The sequence below is a fragment of the Tupaia chinensis genome, unplaced genomic scaffold (assembly GCF_000334495.1).
Source record: "Tupaia chinensis unplaced genomic scaffold, TupChi_1.0 Scaffold146907_1, whole genome shotgun sequence".
NCBI lineage: Eukaryota > Metazoa > Chordata > Mammalia > Scandentia > Tupaiidae > Tupaia > Tupaia belangeri.
This window is the reverse complement of record NW_006206760.1, coordinates 1,270,422-1,285,344: the sequence shown is the minus strand read 5'-3', so window position 1 is coordinate 1,285,344 and position 14,923 is coordinate 1,270,422. Positions and strand designations below refer to the sequence as shown.

General features: G+C 46.8%; 1 protein-coding gene across 2 annotated transcripts in view; it reads right to left on the bottom strand.

The window, feature by feature from the left end:
• Window positions 1-7,319: 7,319 nt before the first annotated feature.
• Window positions 7,320-14,923, bottom strand: part of RBM47 (RNA binding motif protein 47) — a 77,986-nt gene continuing 70,382 nt past the window's right edge. For both annotated transcript variants that reach the window (XM_006169222.3, XM_006169212.3), the window contains exons 6-8: window positions 14,176-14,366; window positions 8,293-9,908; window positions 7,320-8,117 (exon numbers count right to left, since the gene is read on the bottom strand). In XM_006169222.3, coding sequence (XP_006169284.1) covers window positions 9,684-9,908; window positions 14,176-14,366 — 416 coding nt within the window. In that variant the 3' untranslated portion in view covers window positions 7,320-8,117; window positions 8,293-9,683. The remainder of the gene's footprint in view (window positions 8,118-8,292; window positions 9,909-14,175; window positions 14,367-14,923) is intronic.

Below are 14,923 nucleotides of genomic sequence, written 5' to 3'. Positions count from 1 at the left end.
TAAATAATCGCCTAGTGCAAAAACCCCCAAAAAAAAAAAAAAAAAAAAGGAATGGCAGCCTGACCCCTGAGTCTGGGTGGGTGAAGTGCCCGCACTCTGTGCTCCCTGAGCACCCCGGATCCAGCCGTGTCCCCACAGTTCTCCCATTGTTCTATCACTGTCTGCACCCCGTCTGAGTCCTTGCTGGACCAACACCCTCTTGGAGGCAGGATTGTGGCTCTGGGTCATGAGTGCCTAACACGATACATAACAGATGCTCAATACATGCTGGATGAGTGAGAAGGGAGACTTTTAAGGGAATGGCGCTCGCTGGTATAATGGGAGAAAATGGAAAGTGGAGGAAAGGTCAAATTCACAGTCAGTAACCAGCATAGGCACTGTCCAGCCAGGGGACACGCCAGCAAGGGACTGAAACCATCCTGCTGGTGAAGATCAGCTCTGCCTGTGTAGCCCTGGTAGGATATATATATCTTGCCAGAGAGAGAGAGAGACAGAGAGACAGAAAACGAGAAATCACCCCCAGGGGGAATGGCCCCTCCGCAATCCCTTCTCCTCCATTCTCCTCTCAGGATCTTAGGCACGCACGCACGCACGCCAGGTGTGAGTTTAAGCCACCGGGTCCGGGACTTGAACCGCGATCTGCCATATGGGAGTCTAGCAGTGTAACCATTATGTGATCTACTGTTTCCAGGCCTGCAAGTTTTAAGCTTAAGTGTCTAGACTTTGTACAGTCAGCAGCAGGATAGCCCTGAAGGTTTCTCACAGGAGCGATATTCGAATTGGATTTTAGAAAGGGAGTGAGGTTGGAGGCAGGGAGGCCCGTGAGGAGGCTGCCAGTGTCCACGTTCTAGATTCCTACATGGTTCTAGGTGCTGCTGATGCTCCACAGAGGAAGCGGGCTGCTGTCTGCTTTCTGGATCCTGCAAACGAGAGGAGCTGCTATGCTCCCCTGTGACCACCACAGTAGGACTAACCTTGGGAGAAGGGAAGCCCCGGAATTGTTCAGACTGTCAAGTGAGGGCGAAACCTTCACAGCTAATCTCCCGTTTATTTCTGGGGTATCCCAGCTCTTTCCAGGACAGAGTGTTTACATTAAAGCCCTGAGCTGGGGCCAGCAGGTAGTATAGTGGTTAGGGGTGCTGGACTCCCATGGTTTGAGTCCTGGACCTGGCGACTTGCTTTCTTGCCTCTCTGGTGAAATTAAAATAAATAAAGTTAAAATAACTCTAAAAAAAAAGAAAAAGGCCCACCCCACTTTTTGCATCTTTTAAAAACTCCAAATTCCAACAGCTTTGTTTTTAGTTCCATTGCAGGTTAACTTGACATTGGGTGAAAGAGGTCCTTTGACCTCTTTCTCAGTATCTTCCTATGTAAATGTGGGTGAAATAATAGAGCCACTTCAAAGAGTTGTTGTGCAGAGTTACTGAGATACTGCACTTAAAATTATTAGAACAGAGCATGTGTGTGTGCCCAAAATCCCGAGAGGAGAATGCAGAGGGGATGGTGGCATGACCATCCCCCCTGGTGGGGGGAAAGTGCCTCCACATTCTCTGTCTCTCTGGAACACATGCATCCTATAGTAACATTAAATAAATAAAGAAACAAACAGAAATGACAAAACCACATTTGTTGAATCAATGAATGAATGAGAAGAGAGGAAGAAGGCTTTTGGAAACTGGGATACAGAACCGTCATGAGACTTAGGTGTGATAGGGCTGGAGAAAGGGCTCTGTGAGCGGTGGAGACTATTCAAAAGGGAAGCTGATGCAGTGACTGGCGTCTTAGAATAATAAAGGAAGTTCCTCGACAGACATGCCTTCCAGCATTTTCTACTGTGTGTCTCCTATCAGGGACACCGGTTATTAATGTCCAGTGAACTTGCTGAGGGCCCAATTATCTGATGCTCCTTGCAACTCAGAGTTCTTAGGCTGGGCTCCCTAGACTGGGATGCCTTTGGGTACAATGTCCGGAAGCAGATAGGGGACCATCTGACCCTTGAAGCCACCCTCTTTATTTGGTTTTATTCTTCAGCTTATTGGAAAGGATTTGTCCCTAGTGGAAAACACATGACTCCTCTAGCGTGAATTAGTGTCTTCCTTCTCTTCTTTGATAAAAGTCATGCTAGAATGAAGCACTTTGGGGCTCACCAAAAACCAAAACAAACCATGTAAAATGGCCCTTCTACAGGCCTGGAAACTCTGAAAGATTCTGGACCCCTGTTCTGCCATTTGTGACGATTTTCTATCTTTTCTTCCCTCTTGTTCCAATGACCTTTATGATGAGGTGGCTTTGTCAGATCAGGATAGGTTCCAGAATAAACAAATGACTTACAAAATGGGTGAACTGTAAAAAGCAAATTGCACCCCCACGCACACCACTCCCTGGTCCTAGATAAGCCAAGTTCAAATCCAGGCTCTTTCACTTACTCACCAGCTTTGTTAGTTGGCTATTAACCCTCTTCTGTCTCCTTGTGTTTTATCAGCAAAATGGAGACACTAGTGGTAGCCATGTCAAGTCTTAAAAAAAAATCCATGCAAAACTAACCTATGCTGTTAGAAGTCAGGATAGTGGTTTTTCTCATGGGGACGGAATCACCAAAATAGACCACAGGGAAGCTTCTGGGATGCCAATCCAATGGATGTGCTCAGTTCCTGAAAATTAATCAAGCTGTATGATATGAGCATTACTTTGAATCTATAGTAGTTTTCAATAAAAGTTTTTAAAATATCCATGCAAACATCCATACAGTCATTATCAAATTGGCACATAGCAATTCACTGTTAGCTGTTGCTCTTATACCCTGCTGAGCTATCACCCTCTTAAACTTCAACATTATTCCTGGAAAGAGAAGATGAGGAACAAGAAAAAGAAATGCTCACAAAGGGCAACCTTGACTGAGCACCAAGTGACTTAGATATTTGTACTCAAGGGTTGGGAAATTATGCTCAATAGATTAGTTTTGCTATTCTCTTATGCTCAGAACAGTTTCTGAAGAGGGGTCAGCAGGTGGTGTAGGGGTTAAGGCTCTGAACTCCCACGTGGTTGACCATGGTTTGGGTTCCAAATCTGGCTGCTTGAAACTCATGCCGGGAGCATGTGCATGCATGCCCAAAATCCCAAGAGGAAAAGGGATTGTGTCACTGGCCATCCCCCCATAGGGGGTGATTTCTCACTTGCTATCTCTCTATCCTTCCAGTAAGTGCAAGTGTCCTATAGCAAAAATCCACCCTCCCCCCAAAAAAAACAAAAGAAAAAAGAAAAAGAAAAAGAAAAGCTCCTGTAGGACTGCCAGAGCACATTTGGAATCAGTTGCATTTCCAGAATTTTTCCTCTTAGGGCTGCATTTTATTTGGAAAGGAGAGATGAGGGATAGGTCGGGCAGCTGAGTCTGCACTTCAAGTGAGATTGAGGAAGTGTCAAATGTCCAAATTTGAAGTGCGGCGGATGTGAGGATGGTGAGGTTAGTAGAAATGATGCCCTCCTCAGTGCCATCGTTTGGAATATCGGTCCTGAAAAAGGAGAGGAAAATTCCCGGCGAACCCAAACTGGCAGTGCCTGGTGTTATCATAACACCATAAGCTCAAAATGTCTTGACCCCGCAGCCCCAGCAAGGTCACTGTAGAAACAACCGAGCTTTGGTGGCATGTCTGACCTGCCGGAGAATGGCGGAGAATGACGAAGGCCTACTTAAACATCGTGCTTGGTCAATCATTAATGAAGATTTTTGACAAACAAAGTAGAGCCAGCCAAGAAAGAAGGGTGGCTAAAAATTAGCTAAGGAAGGTCGTATTTCTTGCAAATGCAGGGTTTTGGTGTGGCTTTCGATTGCAGGTATGACTGTGCAGAGGACATTGTGTGGAAATAAAATAGGATCCCATTGGGGAAATCAGTGTGACTCTGAAACTTTCGATTAGGGACCCTCTTTCACTCTCACATGTCCTGAGAAGTCACCGTGCCTCCAGTTCTCTGATGGGTTTACCTGGGGACGGTGAGGACGTCCTTGTGGGCAAAGGCTTTGACTCCAGAAACTCCAGAGAAGAGTGAAAGGTCACTGAAAAACCTGAGGCTGGAATCTGGACCTGCAGTGAAGAAGGAAGGGGTGGAGGACCTTTTTTAAAAAATGTACTTAATTGAATTAATTAAAAAAATTTTTAATTTAACTCATTATTTTTATTTTTAATTTCTTACGAGGCACGGACTCTCACCAGAGACAGAGGGAAAGTGAGAAAGCAAGCCACCAGGTCCAAGACTTGAACTATGGCCTACCAAGTGGAAGTCTCGTGCTTTAGCCACCACACCACCTGCTGGCCTTGCCCTGGTAGCTCTTATAAACTCTCTAGGGCAAGACCCGGGTTGGTAGGCATCCATCCCCCTGGGCCAGGAAGGCAGTGGGGAAGGAGCAGCCCATGAGGGGTCCCTCTCAGATGCACCACGCAGAAGACAGTCCAGCTTTGGCAGTATAGATTAACCCAGGGCTCTACCACTTTCTGAACACCCCAAACAGGAATGAATAGGGTTCTTCCCACTTGATGTTGGCTCCCAGATACCTCTTTGTGGGGACCAAACTTTTCCTTCCGCAGCCAACGCAGGGCCACACACCATGTTTAATGTCGAGAACAAATGTTCGTTTTCTCCCTCCTGTTTCAGGCCACCAGGCAGGACTATTTTCAGGGACCTGGAGCACAGGCCTGGGGAGTGCCTGTCACCCCCACTTTTCTGCCCTAACAACTCCTCACCCTGTGGCTCTCTACTCAAATGCCGCTTCTTCCCCCAAACTTCCTTAACCCCCTGCCCAAGCCCCAACCAAGAAAATGCTCTTAATTATGCAAGGGAATTTCTGGGAGGCAGAGGGTCCTTCTGTTGACCATTGTCTCGCCAGCGCCCCCTGCTGTGCTGGCCCAGGGGTGGCACTCAACACATGTTTATTGAATAAATGGGCGAATCTAGAGGCTTCAAAATGGAAAGGCTTGATGGGATTAATATAGAAGAATGCATTCACACTAGTTTAACAGGGGAAGGAAAGGAGAGAACTTTCTAGGAGAGTGCCTACAATGACCAGAACTTTTTAGATTCATTAGCTCACCCCTGATTTTCACAACCACTTTATGAGGTCAGGATTATTATTATCTCTAGTTTATCAGTTAAAACTGGGCTCAGGGGACCAGCAATTAGCATAAGGGCTATGTTGCTGGACTCCCATGTAGTCGACCGTGGTTCGCGTCCTGGACCTGGTGGCTTAAAACTCACGCCCGGCGCGTGTGCATGCGTGCCCAAGATCCCGAGAGGAGAATGGAGGAGAAGGGATTGTGGTGTGGCCATCCCCGGTGGGACGATTTCTCGCTTTCTGTCTGGCTCTATCTGTCTGTCTGGCGAGCACACGCGCCCTATAGCAAAACCCTCTAAAAAAAAAAAAAAAAAGAAAAGAAAAAGAAAAACTGGGCTCAGAGAGCAGAGGCATCCTTTCCGGGGTTGCACCACGGGTAGGTACCAAGCCTGCTTGTTCCAATAGGCCATGGTGCTGGCTTTTCTCACTCCTCACGCCCATGAGCGTGCCCCAACTGCCTCTGTGAGTGTAAAGGTATCTGGGGCACGTTCACTGGAGCGAGGAGTGAGAAAACAGGAATGCTGGTTCTTAGAAAGGGGACCAGCAGATGGCGTAAGGGCTATGTCACTGGACTCTCATGTAGTCAACCGCAGTTCGAGTCCTGGACACAGTGTCTTAAACTCACGCCAGGCACGTGTGCGTGCGTGCGTGCGTGCCCAAGATCCCGAGAGAAGGGAAGAGAGGGGATTGCGGTGTGGCCATACCCCTGGGGGTGATTTCTCTCTCTGTCTCTCTGGCAAGTGCACGTGCCCTATAGCAAAAACCTCTCCAAAAAAAGAAAAGAAGAAAGCAGAGACGATAAAGGAAAAGAGGGAGAAAGAAAAGGCTGTATCAGGTCCAATAGTTGCTTCATAAATGAAGCAAAATAGTTTTGGCTCTTTATGTCCCTATTTAAACCTAAGCGACCTCTGACCTAGGGAGGGTTCAGAATTGGGTGAGTCGAGGAAGAGGCAGGACAAGGATGGGTGAGTACCTGTGTCAACCCACTCAAGACGTTCTTAAAAATCTGAAGATATACGGGCCAGCTCCGCCCACAGTGATGTGCTGCTCAGGGACGCCAGATCTTACGACTGTGGTTCAAATCCCGAGCCCTGGTGGCCATGTGGGAGTGCCCAGTGCCTTAACCACCACATCACCTGCTGGTCCCCAATTTTTTTTTTTTAAGAGATTTTTGCTATAGGGCATATGCACTCATTGGAGAGAGAACAGAATGCAAAAAAAACCACCTCCTGGGGCCACACAGTAATCCCTGGAGGAGAAGCTCCAGGGATCTTCGGATGCACGACACATGCCTGGCATGCATGACTTTCAACCTGCACGTGGGAGGCCAGAGACAGGACCTCCTAGCACGTGACCTAAGTTCAAGGCTACTGATAATTTATCATTCAAATATGTCCCCGTCTTCAATGGTAACTCCAAACCAAAGACATGACCAGAACTTCCTGCAACTTAAAATATCAAATTAGTTGGCCCCATTTAGTTCTTAGGGTTTTCCTAATTCCCCCTCTCCCCCCAGATTTATGTCATAAAGCACGTGTGCTACCTGGAGAGAGAGAGACAGAGAGAAAGTGAGAGACAGAGAGGGAAACCACGCCCAAATCCCTTTCCCTCCTTGGACTCGGGGCACCCATGCGCACGTGCCTGGTATGCTTCTTCAGCTGCTGGGTCTGGGACTCAACCGTGGGGTCGACTCTATGTAATCCAGTGCCTTACTCATCACGCCATCTGCTGACGCCCTCAAATTTTTTTTGTTGTTGTTAAAAAAATACAGTAAACCAGGATAAATAAAACACAATGTAAAATAATGACCTGAGATTGCTTTTAAACAAAGCTTTATTTACTACATACATCCAAAGAATGTACTGTAAATGGAGCAAGATCGAAATAAAAGCTTTTCAAATACAAAGCAGCTACAGGTAACTACTCAGCTACTTGCACGTCTGACAACAGAACTCTAAAACCTTTTTTTTTTTTCTCTTTTTAACATAGTTTATATTTGTTCTTAACCCTAAAAAAAAAAAAAATAGTTCACATTTCAAGTTATCAACTTACCTCAGTAGTGTACGTGAAATGGTTTTGAAACACGAACAGGAAAGACCACAGGCTGGAGAGTCACTGACACTGAACGGGCAAGTTAAAGTTACCAACATTCATTTTTCAAGGTAGTTTGGTAGTGACCGCGTTAAGATAATGGTTTTTGCTCAGTTTTTTTGTGTTTTATTTTTTGGGGGGGGGGTTGTTGTTGCTTTTGCATATAATTTACAGGCACATGTAAAATATAGTAAGGGCATTGGGTCAGAGTTGCATCCAGTGAACCCCTGGACGATCCTTCACCGGAAGGAGGCCTCTTCCCACGGCTGACAGAGGAGGGTGGGACGCACAACGCACGTGTTCGGATTACTCACTCCCACACGTGTGAGTCTGGCCTGCAAGGTCGCCAGAAACATTGCACTATTCCTTCAGGCCGTTTAGGGACGCCAGAAAGGAATGTCAGAAATGCATCAAGGCCTGATCAGGCCTTCCATCATTTCATAGACAGTTAAATAAATATTGCTTATATATAAAAATCCATCCCATCCCAAGGGGAGAGGTTAAAAAGAAAACAAGCAAAAAAAAAAAAAAAAAAAGGATTTGGGAATTTCTTAATTTAAATCATAATGTAAAACAAACGTAGGTGTCTAGGGCACGATCCTATCATTAATTCACAAATCAGAACTCTCCACAAAAATCCACGGAGTGGAAAGGTTTCGTCTAGAACGCGACGTAAGAACGGGACGGCATGCCTGCCGCCTCACCGCGCGCCTCATTTCCTGGGTGGCGTCTTGAAACCAAAAAAAAATTTCCAAGTTGATGTATTTCATAGAGGACAATCTTACCATGTGTACTGTATTTTACATTCACTCTCCTAAATAAAAGCCTTTAAACAGGCACAAGACACTGAATGTACATTGACTTCCTATGAAAACACACCCTTTCAATAACATGGGAATCAAATGGTCCATTTTGGAAAAACCTATATACCATGAGCTTCTGCAGCATAAAAGTTCTCAAAGCAAGCATTAGAAATATTTACACGCTATCTCGGAACTCCTGCAGGTCTCTCCTCCTCCTGAACGTGTGCACCCCAGTTAGTTTACTGGCCAGGTGCACGGCCACAGAGGAAAGCTCCATGTCCATTTTGGAAAAACCTATATACCATGAGCTTCTGCAGCACAAAAGTTCTCAAAGCAAGCATTAGAAATATTTACACGCTATCTCGGAACTCCTGCAGGTCTCTCCTCCTCCTGAACGTGTGCACCCCAGTTAGTTTACAGGTGCACGGCCACAGAGGGAAGCTCCATCCCATAAGCATAAGGCCACCATCATCCTTTAGAACCACGGACATTTCTGCATGAAACACGATAAGGCAGCTAGAAGCATCGCTTTCTGCGGCCAAGAGTCTATGGCGGGCTTGTTTACACAATATACATTCTTTGCCCTGCCAGACTCAGCCTCAAAAAATGAATACAATAAAGGCATCAGAAAGGGAATTAAAGTTGTGCATCGGGCAATTCAATAGTTTTACAAAGATGTCTTCTACAAACCTGTTAAAACCTTGTGCTTACTCTGTTATGGAAAAGAGCACGCATGAAAGAAAAAAATCCTCCCCAACTGAAACACACACACACACACCAAAACCCAACCAAAACCTAGGGAGAAATAGAAAAGCCATAGGTTGTTTGGGCTCTTAGGTATTCACCTGCCCCAGACTTGCCAAAAGTTAAGGCTGGATTTGGGATTGGGAGCGAGAAGGTGAGTGATGGGAGGGGCCGTGTTTAAGGATAAAGGCACATGGAGAATGAGCCCCAGGGAGGTGAGAATGTTCCAGTGTTTGGACTCAGAAGTGTGACAAGTCTTTTCAATGTTGGCTTTTAAGGAGAGATTGTGTGTTTGGTTTTTTATTAATTTTTTTAATAAAATAGAACCATTGTGGATAACACACAGCAACCCCGTCGAGCCTTAAAGCCAGCAAAAATACAGAGGTTTGACTCATTTTAAAATTGCACTTTCCAGTGTTACCTTTAAAATAATGTTTTCTGTAGTATTTTAAAGCACTACTGTTTGTACCTTTAAATAGTGAATATATATTTCAAAATAGTTCCCTAGCTGCACAAATGTGCTTTTTTATTTTTTAATATAGTCGATATATTATCGAAGGTACTACAAAATAGAAATCTCTGGAGTGCAGACGTTAAGAAAATAACCTTCATACTGAAAATATATCCTTAAAAAAACAAACACAACAACACATAAACCTCTATACAAAGTGGTAGAGTGTACAAATGTTTAAAAGATGGTATCCAGGCACGGGCCATGGCGAGTCTCTTAGAAATGTATGAACACAGGCCTGCAAGGTTGAAAATAGTCTTTAAAAAACTAGTGAAAAACTTCATTTATATAAAATATTTCCGTGTGACACTTGATAACATTCTTCGCGTTCGGGGTTGGTTCATCTGTGTGCTGATCCGACATGGTTTCTCCTTCTTCATAAATAGTCACGCGTTCCTTTGGCGGGCCTGCCTGCGCTCTGTCCCCAGGCTCAGTACGTCTGGTAGACGTCGTGAATGGGGACCTGGATGGCGGGGAAGGCCTGAGGTATGTAGCCGGCGTAGCCTCCGTACACGGCGGCCGCGTTCTTCTGTAGTGTGGCAATCGTGGCTGTGGCCGGAGTGGCAAAAGGGACGTAACTGGCCCCGTAGATCCCGGCGGTGGGGATTCTCTGGACGTTGGGGGCCACCGTGTAGACTGGAGTTATTGGGCGGCCCTGGGGAGGAGAGACGAAAAGAATCCATGATTCAATCATTCGCTGCACATTTCTGGAAGCCAGGAAGACATGGATGGAAGGGCCGAGGTGGCCATCAAGGACTGAGGCAGAGGGTAAGTGACTAACAGCTACCTGAAGGGGTAGGGTAAGGGCCACCGAAGAGGTCCCATGGCACTGGACCCATTCCCATCCAGTGACAGGACCTTAATGAGAGGGAGACCTGGGAGGTGAAGGGAAAGGTGAAACCCTTGGGAAGCCCCTGCCCACCACTCCACTCAGCTGGACTCTGCCCCAAGTGAGCTATACAGGGGTTGGAAAACCTACCCGCCACACATCTGATCTCACGGTAATGGAAAACACGTATTTTTGCTAAAGCCTGCCCCCCAACATGTGTCAGCTGCCTCCACACTTACTTCACTGATGCAGCATGATCTGTTTCAGAAATGGAGAGGCGGGGTGGTCGGCGGTGCAGTGCTAAGACGGGGTACTCCGCCAGGCACGTCCACCAGGGAAGGCTGTGGCTTACTTTCGGAGAGCTCTCGGAATGTGCCCGGCACTCACGGGCCTGTGACCTGGGCTGGCTGAGGTGGGCAATGGCTTGCAGCACCAGGACTTGTCAGAAGTGCTGTCTCTCTGTCTCTGTCTCTCTTCCTCATGGAGCACATAAAGTAAAAGAGTAAACTGTGCCAGCCACCTTGATGGAATGGGGTGTATGGTATACTGGTCTCAAGGGACACCTCCTTAAGCTCTAAACATGAGAAATTGTGACCACACACAATTTTCAGTCAATGTGAGGGTTTCAGCCGCTAAGCTATGACACCACCGTCTATACAAACAGCCGGAGAGGTTAGGGAAGGAGCCAACTGACTTGCGGAGCTGGACAAAGCATCTCCAAGTGGAGGCCTCTGAACTGGGGGTCCCTGGATAAGAAGTTTCCGACGAGGAAGAAGCGGGGATAGACAAGCTAAGTAAAGCCACGTCGGCTGGAGCAACCCCCGCCATCTCTGGAGAAGTCCCTAGTGCTGCCTGCTGTCCACCTGAGAGTGGGACAGACCCCGTTTCCAGAACAAACAGGAACAGAAAGGGTGCAGGACTTCCCAAAGCATTTGCCACGGAACCGATTGTGTGAGCTGCTTTACTGAAAACATAAAGACATGTTTGCTAACAGAAAACATCCCTTTAACAAAGGACCCGGTGTGTCTTAGTTTCATAGAATGCCCTGTTGTACACACTACCAGGGTATCTGCGTCTTGCGACATCTTCGAAATAAGCAATTTAAGATACAGGAAATGGAGAATTAAATCCAGAAATAAATTCTCCCTGCATTTTGTTATAAAGGAATTAGATATCATTTCTTTTACAAAATCCGCAAATCAGAATTGCAAAATTATGTTCAAAGGAATTGCTAACCTAAGCGGACTTTCATGAATTACAATCGATATAATAATTATACCAATGATTATCACATGCCTGGGAGACACTGGACTGCCAAGCTCTGTTCTCAGTGCCTGATTTGCACGGTATTATTGCATTAGCACAGCCACTAGTGAGGCTGATGGTTACTTAGAGAGGTGTAGACCTGCTAGACGTGTTAAATGACTTGAACAAAGTGACAAGAATTTGGGGACCAGCAGGTGACGTGTGATGTGGTGGTTAAGGGCATTGGACTCCCACATGGCCAACCACAGTTTGAATCCCAGATCTGGCAGCTTGCTTTCTCACTTTCCTTCTCTCTCTCCGTCTCTCTCTGGTGAGCACACAAGCCATATAGCAAATTTTAAAATAATAAAAAGTAAAATAAAATAAATGATTCTTAAAAAAAAAAAAAGTGATGTGGCTTTTAGGCAATATGACATGTGATCCTGAACCCTGTATTTTTGGTGATAAGTTATCTTTTTGTTGTTGTTTTTGCCATAAGGTGCGTGTGCTCACCAGAGAGACAGAGTCAGAGAGGGAAAGTGAGAAATCATCCCCTGCCCCGGTGGGGATGGCCATATCGTAGACCTTTCTCCTCCACCCTCCTGGCGCGTCCTACCTTATCCTGGCTCCTACCACACTGTGTAGAGAGTCTACATCTTTAGGGCCCCTTTACAGCAAGGGAGAGAGCCTTCAGAACTGGGCAGATGGCGGTTCATGGCAAGACACGAGCACTCCTTCCCAAACACGTGGACAAGGGAAGGTGGGATCCGAGAGGGAGCTCTCCACGTGCAACAGGCAGCCCGACACCTGGGCTTGGGCTGCTCCCCTACACCACCTTATGCACATAAATGTGCACCAGCTTAGCTCGGGGCAGATGACGACAGAGTAGAGTGGGGAGTAAACAGTTTCCGGTGTCCCCAACAGCTGGCTTAACCTGGGTCCCATGACCTTCACAGTCATAAATACTCTGTAAAGAAAGACACAGGTATAGGTGGGATCCCTGGTAGTAATGAAGTATCTGTGGAGAGAGACTTCGAGGCGGAGGAGGGACCACAGAGGAAGAAGGGAAGATCAGCAGTATTTGTAACGGCTATGTCGCTGGACTCCCATGTAGCCGACCGCGGTTCAAGTCCCAGACCTGGTCTTAAACTCACGCCGGGCGTGTGTGCATGCGTGCCCAAGATCCCGAGAGGAGAATGGAGGAGAAGGGGTTGTGGTGTGGCCATCTCCCCTGGGGGGTGATTTCTCGCATTCTCTCTCTCTGTCTCTCTCTGGCTTTCTGGTGAGTGCATGTGCCCTATAGCAAAAATCTCTCCCCCAAAAAGAAAAAAAGAAAATCACACTGGGCTTGTATGTGTACATGACCAAAATCCTGAGAGGAGAGTGGAGGAGAAAGGCCGGCAGCATGGCCATCCCCCTCGGGGGAGGGGTGATTTCTCATTTTCTCTCCCTCACTCTATTCTACGTCTCTCTCTGGTGAGCACATGCACTCTATAGCAAAATAAATTAAAAATAAAAGAAAAAGAAATCAGTTCTGGGCCCAGAGAGTGGGGCTGACAAAAATCTTCAGGGCAGTGGGTAGTCCTAAGGCTCAGACTATCCTGTCAGCCTCCAAGGAAGAGCTGGTCACTGAACTTACGGCTTCTCTTTCCATGCCCCGTGATGTCCCCTGGTGTATGTGTCATTCACCGTGCCATGAACACAGCACAGACCAGGCGGCTGAGCTGCCGACCCTCATTCTGTTCCAGCCACGCGTGGCTCTGGTAACTCAGCCCTGATCCGCGGGTCTGCAAACAGACCGTGTGGACAAGCCTGTGCAAAGGGCCAAGCCAGTACAACCGCATTAATTCAGCTCACCAACGAGAAGGGCGAGAAAGGCGGAAGCTGGCAGTGGAGGAAATACTTAGCCACTGGGCATCTTTAAAAACTGCTTCTAGGGCCAGCAGGTGGTGTGTAGGTGAAGGTGGCTGGATCCTGCAGAGGTGACTACTTGGTTCAAATCCTGGACCTGGCAGCTTGAAACACATGCTAGGCGCGTGTGCGTGCGTGCCCAAAATCCTGAGAGGAGAATGGAGAAGTGATTGCGGCGTGGCCATTCCCGCTAAGGGGTGCTGTCTCACTTTCCCTGTCTCTGTCTCTGTCTCTCTCTCTCTGTATTTCTCCAGTGAGTGCACACACCCGATGGCAAAAATCTTAAAGGAAAAAAAAAAAAACCAGAAACCACCTCTTCGCTGAGCTACAATTTGGAGTGTGACAAGGTGAGATGTCTCCCTGGATCGTACATGGTGGTTCCCTAACATAACCTAAAAACGGGGGCCAGCTGGTGGAGCGGTGGTAAAGGCGCTGGACACTCCCACATGGCCGATCACGGTTCGAGTCCTGGACCCGGTGGCTTGCTTTCTCACTTTTCCTTCTCTCTCTGTCTCTCTCTCAAGTCAAATTAAAATGAAATGAATGAATAAATAAAATGAATTCTTAAAAAAAAAAAAAAAAAAAAAAACCAAAAATTTTTTTGACTCTTTTTAAAAAAAAAAAAAAAAAAAACCCTAAATATATTTCAGTGCCATTGAAGAAAAAAGGGGGCATAGAACAGCACGGCACGGATAAATCACACCTGTCACTGTCGCGTATTATTTCCACCCTAATACAATGACACTGTCAGGGTCTAGTGCAATTCGATGTGAAATGCTGCTTCTCTGTCATGACCGATATCAGAAATGCTCAGTCCACCCAATCCCGCAGCTCTAACGGAGAGAGAGGCGCACGGAACCCCCAGTGCTGAACCCCACACGGATCCACGACGCAGAGTGGCTTCACACAGAAGGCGAGACCACAGGGAGGACTGTACCTGGAACGGCGGAGGCGTGGACACGGCGGGGATGATGGCGGCGGCGGCCGCGGCAGCGCTGGCCCGGTCTGGCGGCACGGCGATGGGGCTGATCATGTGCTCCATGGTGTGGATTTTGCCATCCTCGATCATTTTGGGTGCCGGTGCTGCCGGAAACACGGAGTACTGGGCTCCGATGGCAGGGATGGCCACTGCAAGAGAAGCCAGAGCAAACAGGTCAATCACTTGCTTTTTTAAAAAATAATTATTTAATTTTATTTCCTTTTTAATTTGACCAGAGAGGGACAGAGTGAGAGAAAGTGAGAAAGCAAGCTACCAGGCCTAGGACTCGAACCACGGCTGGTCATATGGGAGGCCAGCGCCCTTAACCACCACGCCACCTGCTGGCCCCCAGGATAATCACTTTCAATCACCAGCGGGGTTCTGTCACTCCCTCTAAGGTAGTTCTAGTCCTGGGTTCCCCTCGCTGGCTTGTGCTCTGTCAGTGCTTCCAAGGAACGAGGGACCCCTGAGGGCAGAGGGGAGGGAGGCAGCAGGTAACTCCTCTGCTTGTCTCTTTCTTTTTCTTTTTCTTTTCTTTTCTTTTCTTTTCTTTTCTTTTCTTTTCTTTTCTTTTCTTTTCTTTTCTTTTCTTTTCTTTTCTTTTCTTTTCTTTTCTTTTCTTTTCTTTTCTTTTCTTTTCTTTTCTTTTCTTTTCTTTTCTTTTCTTTTCTTTTCTTTTCTTTTCTTTTCTTTTCTTTTCTTTTCT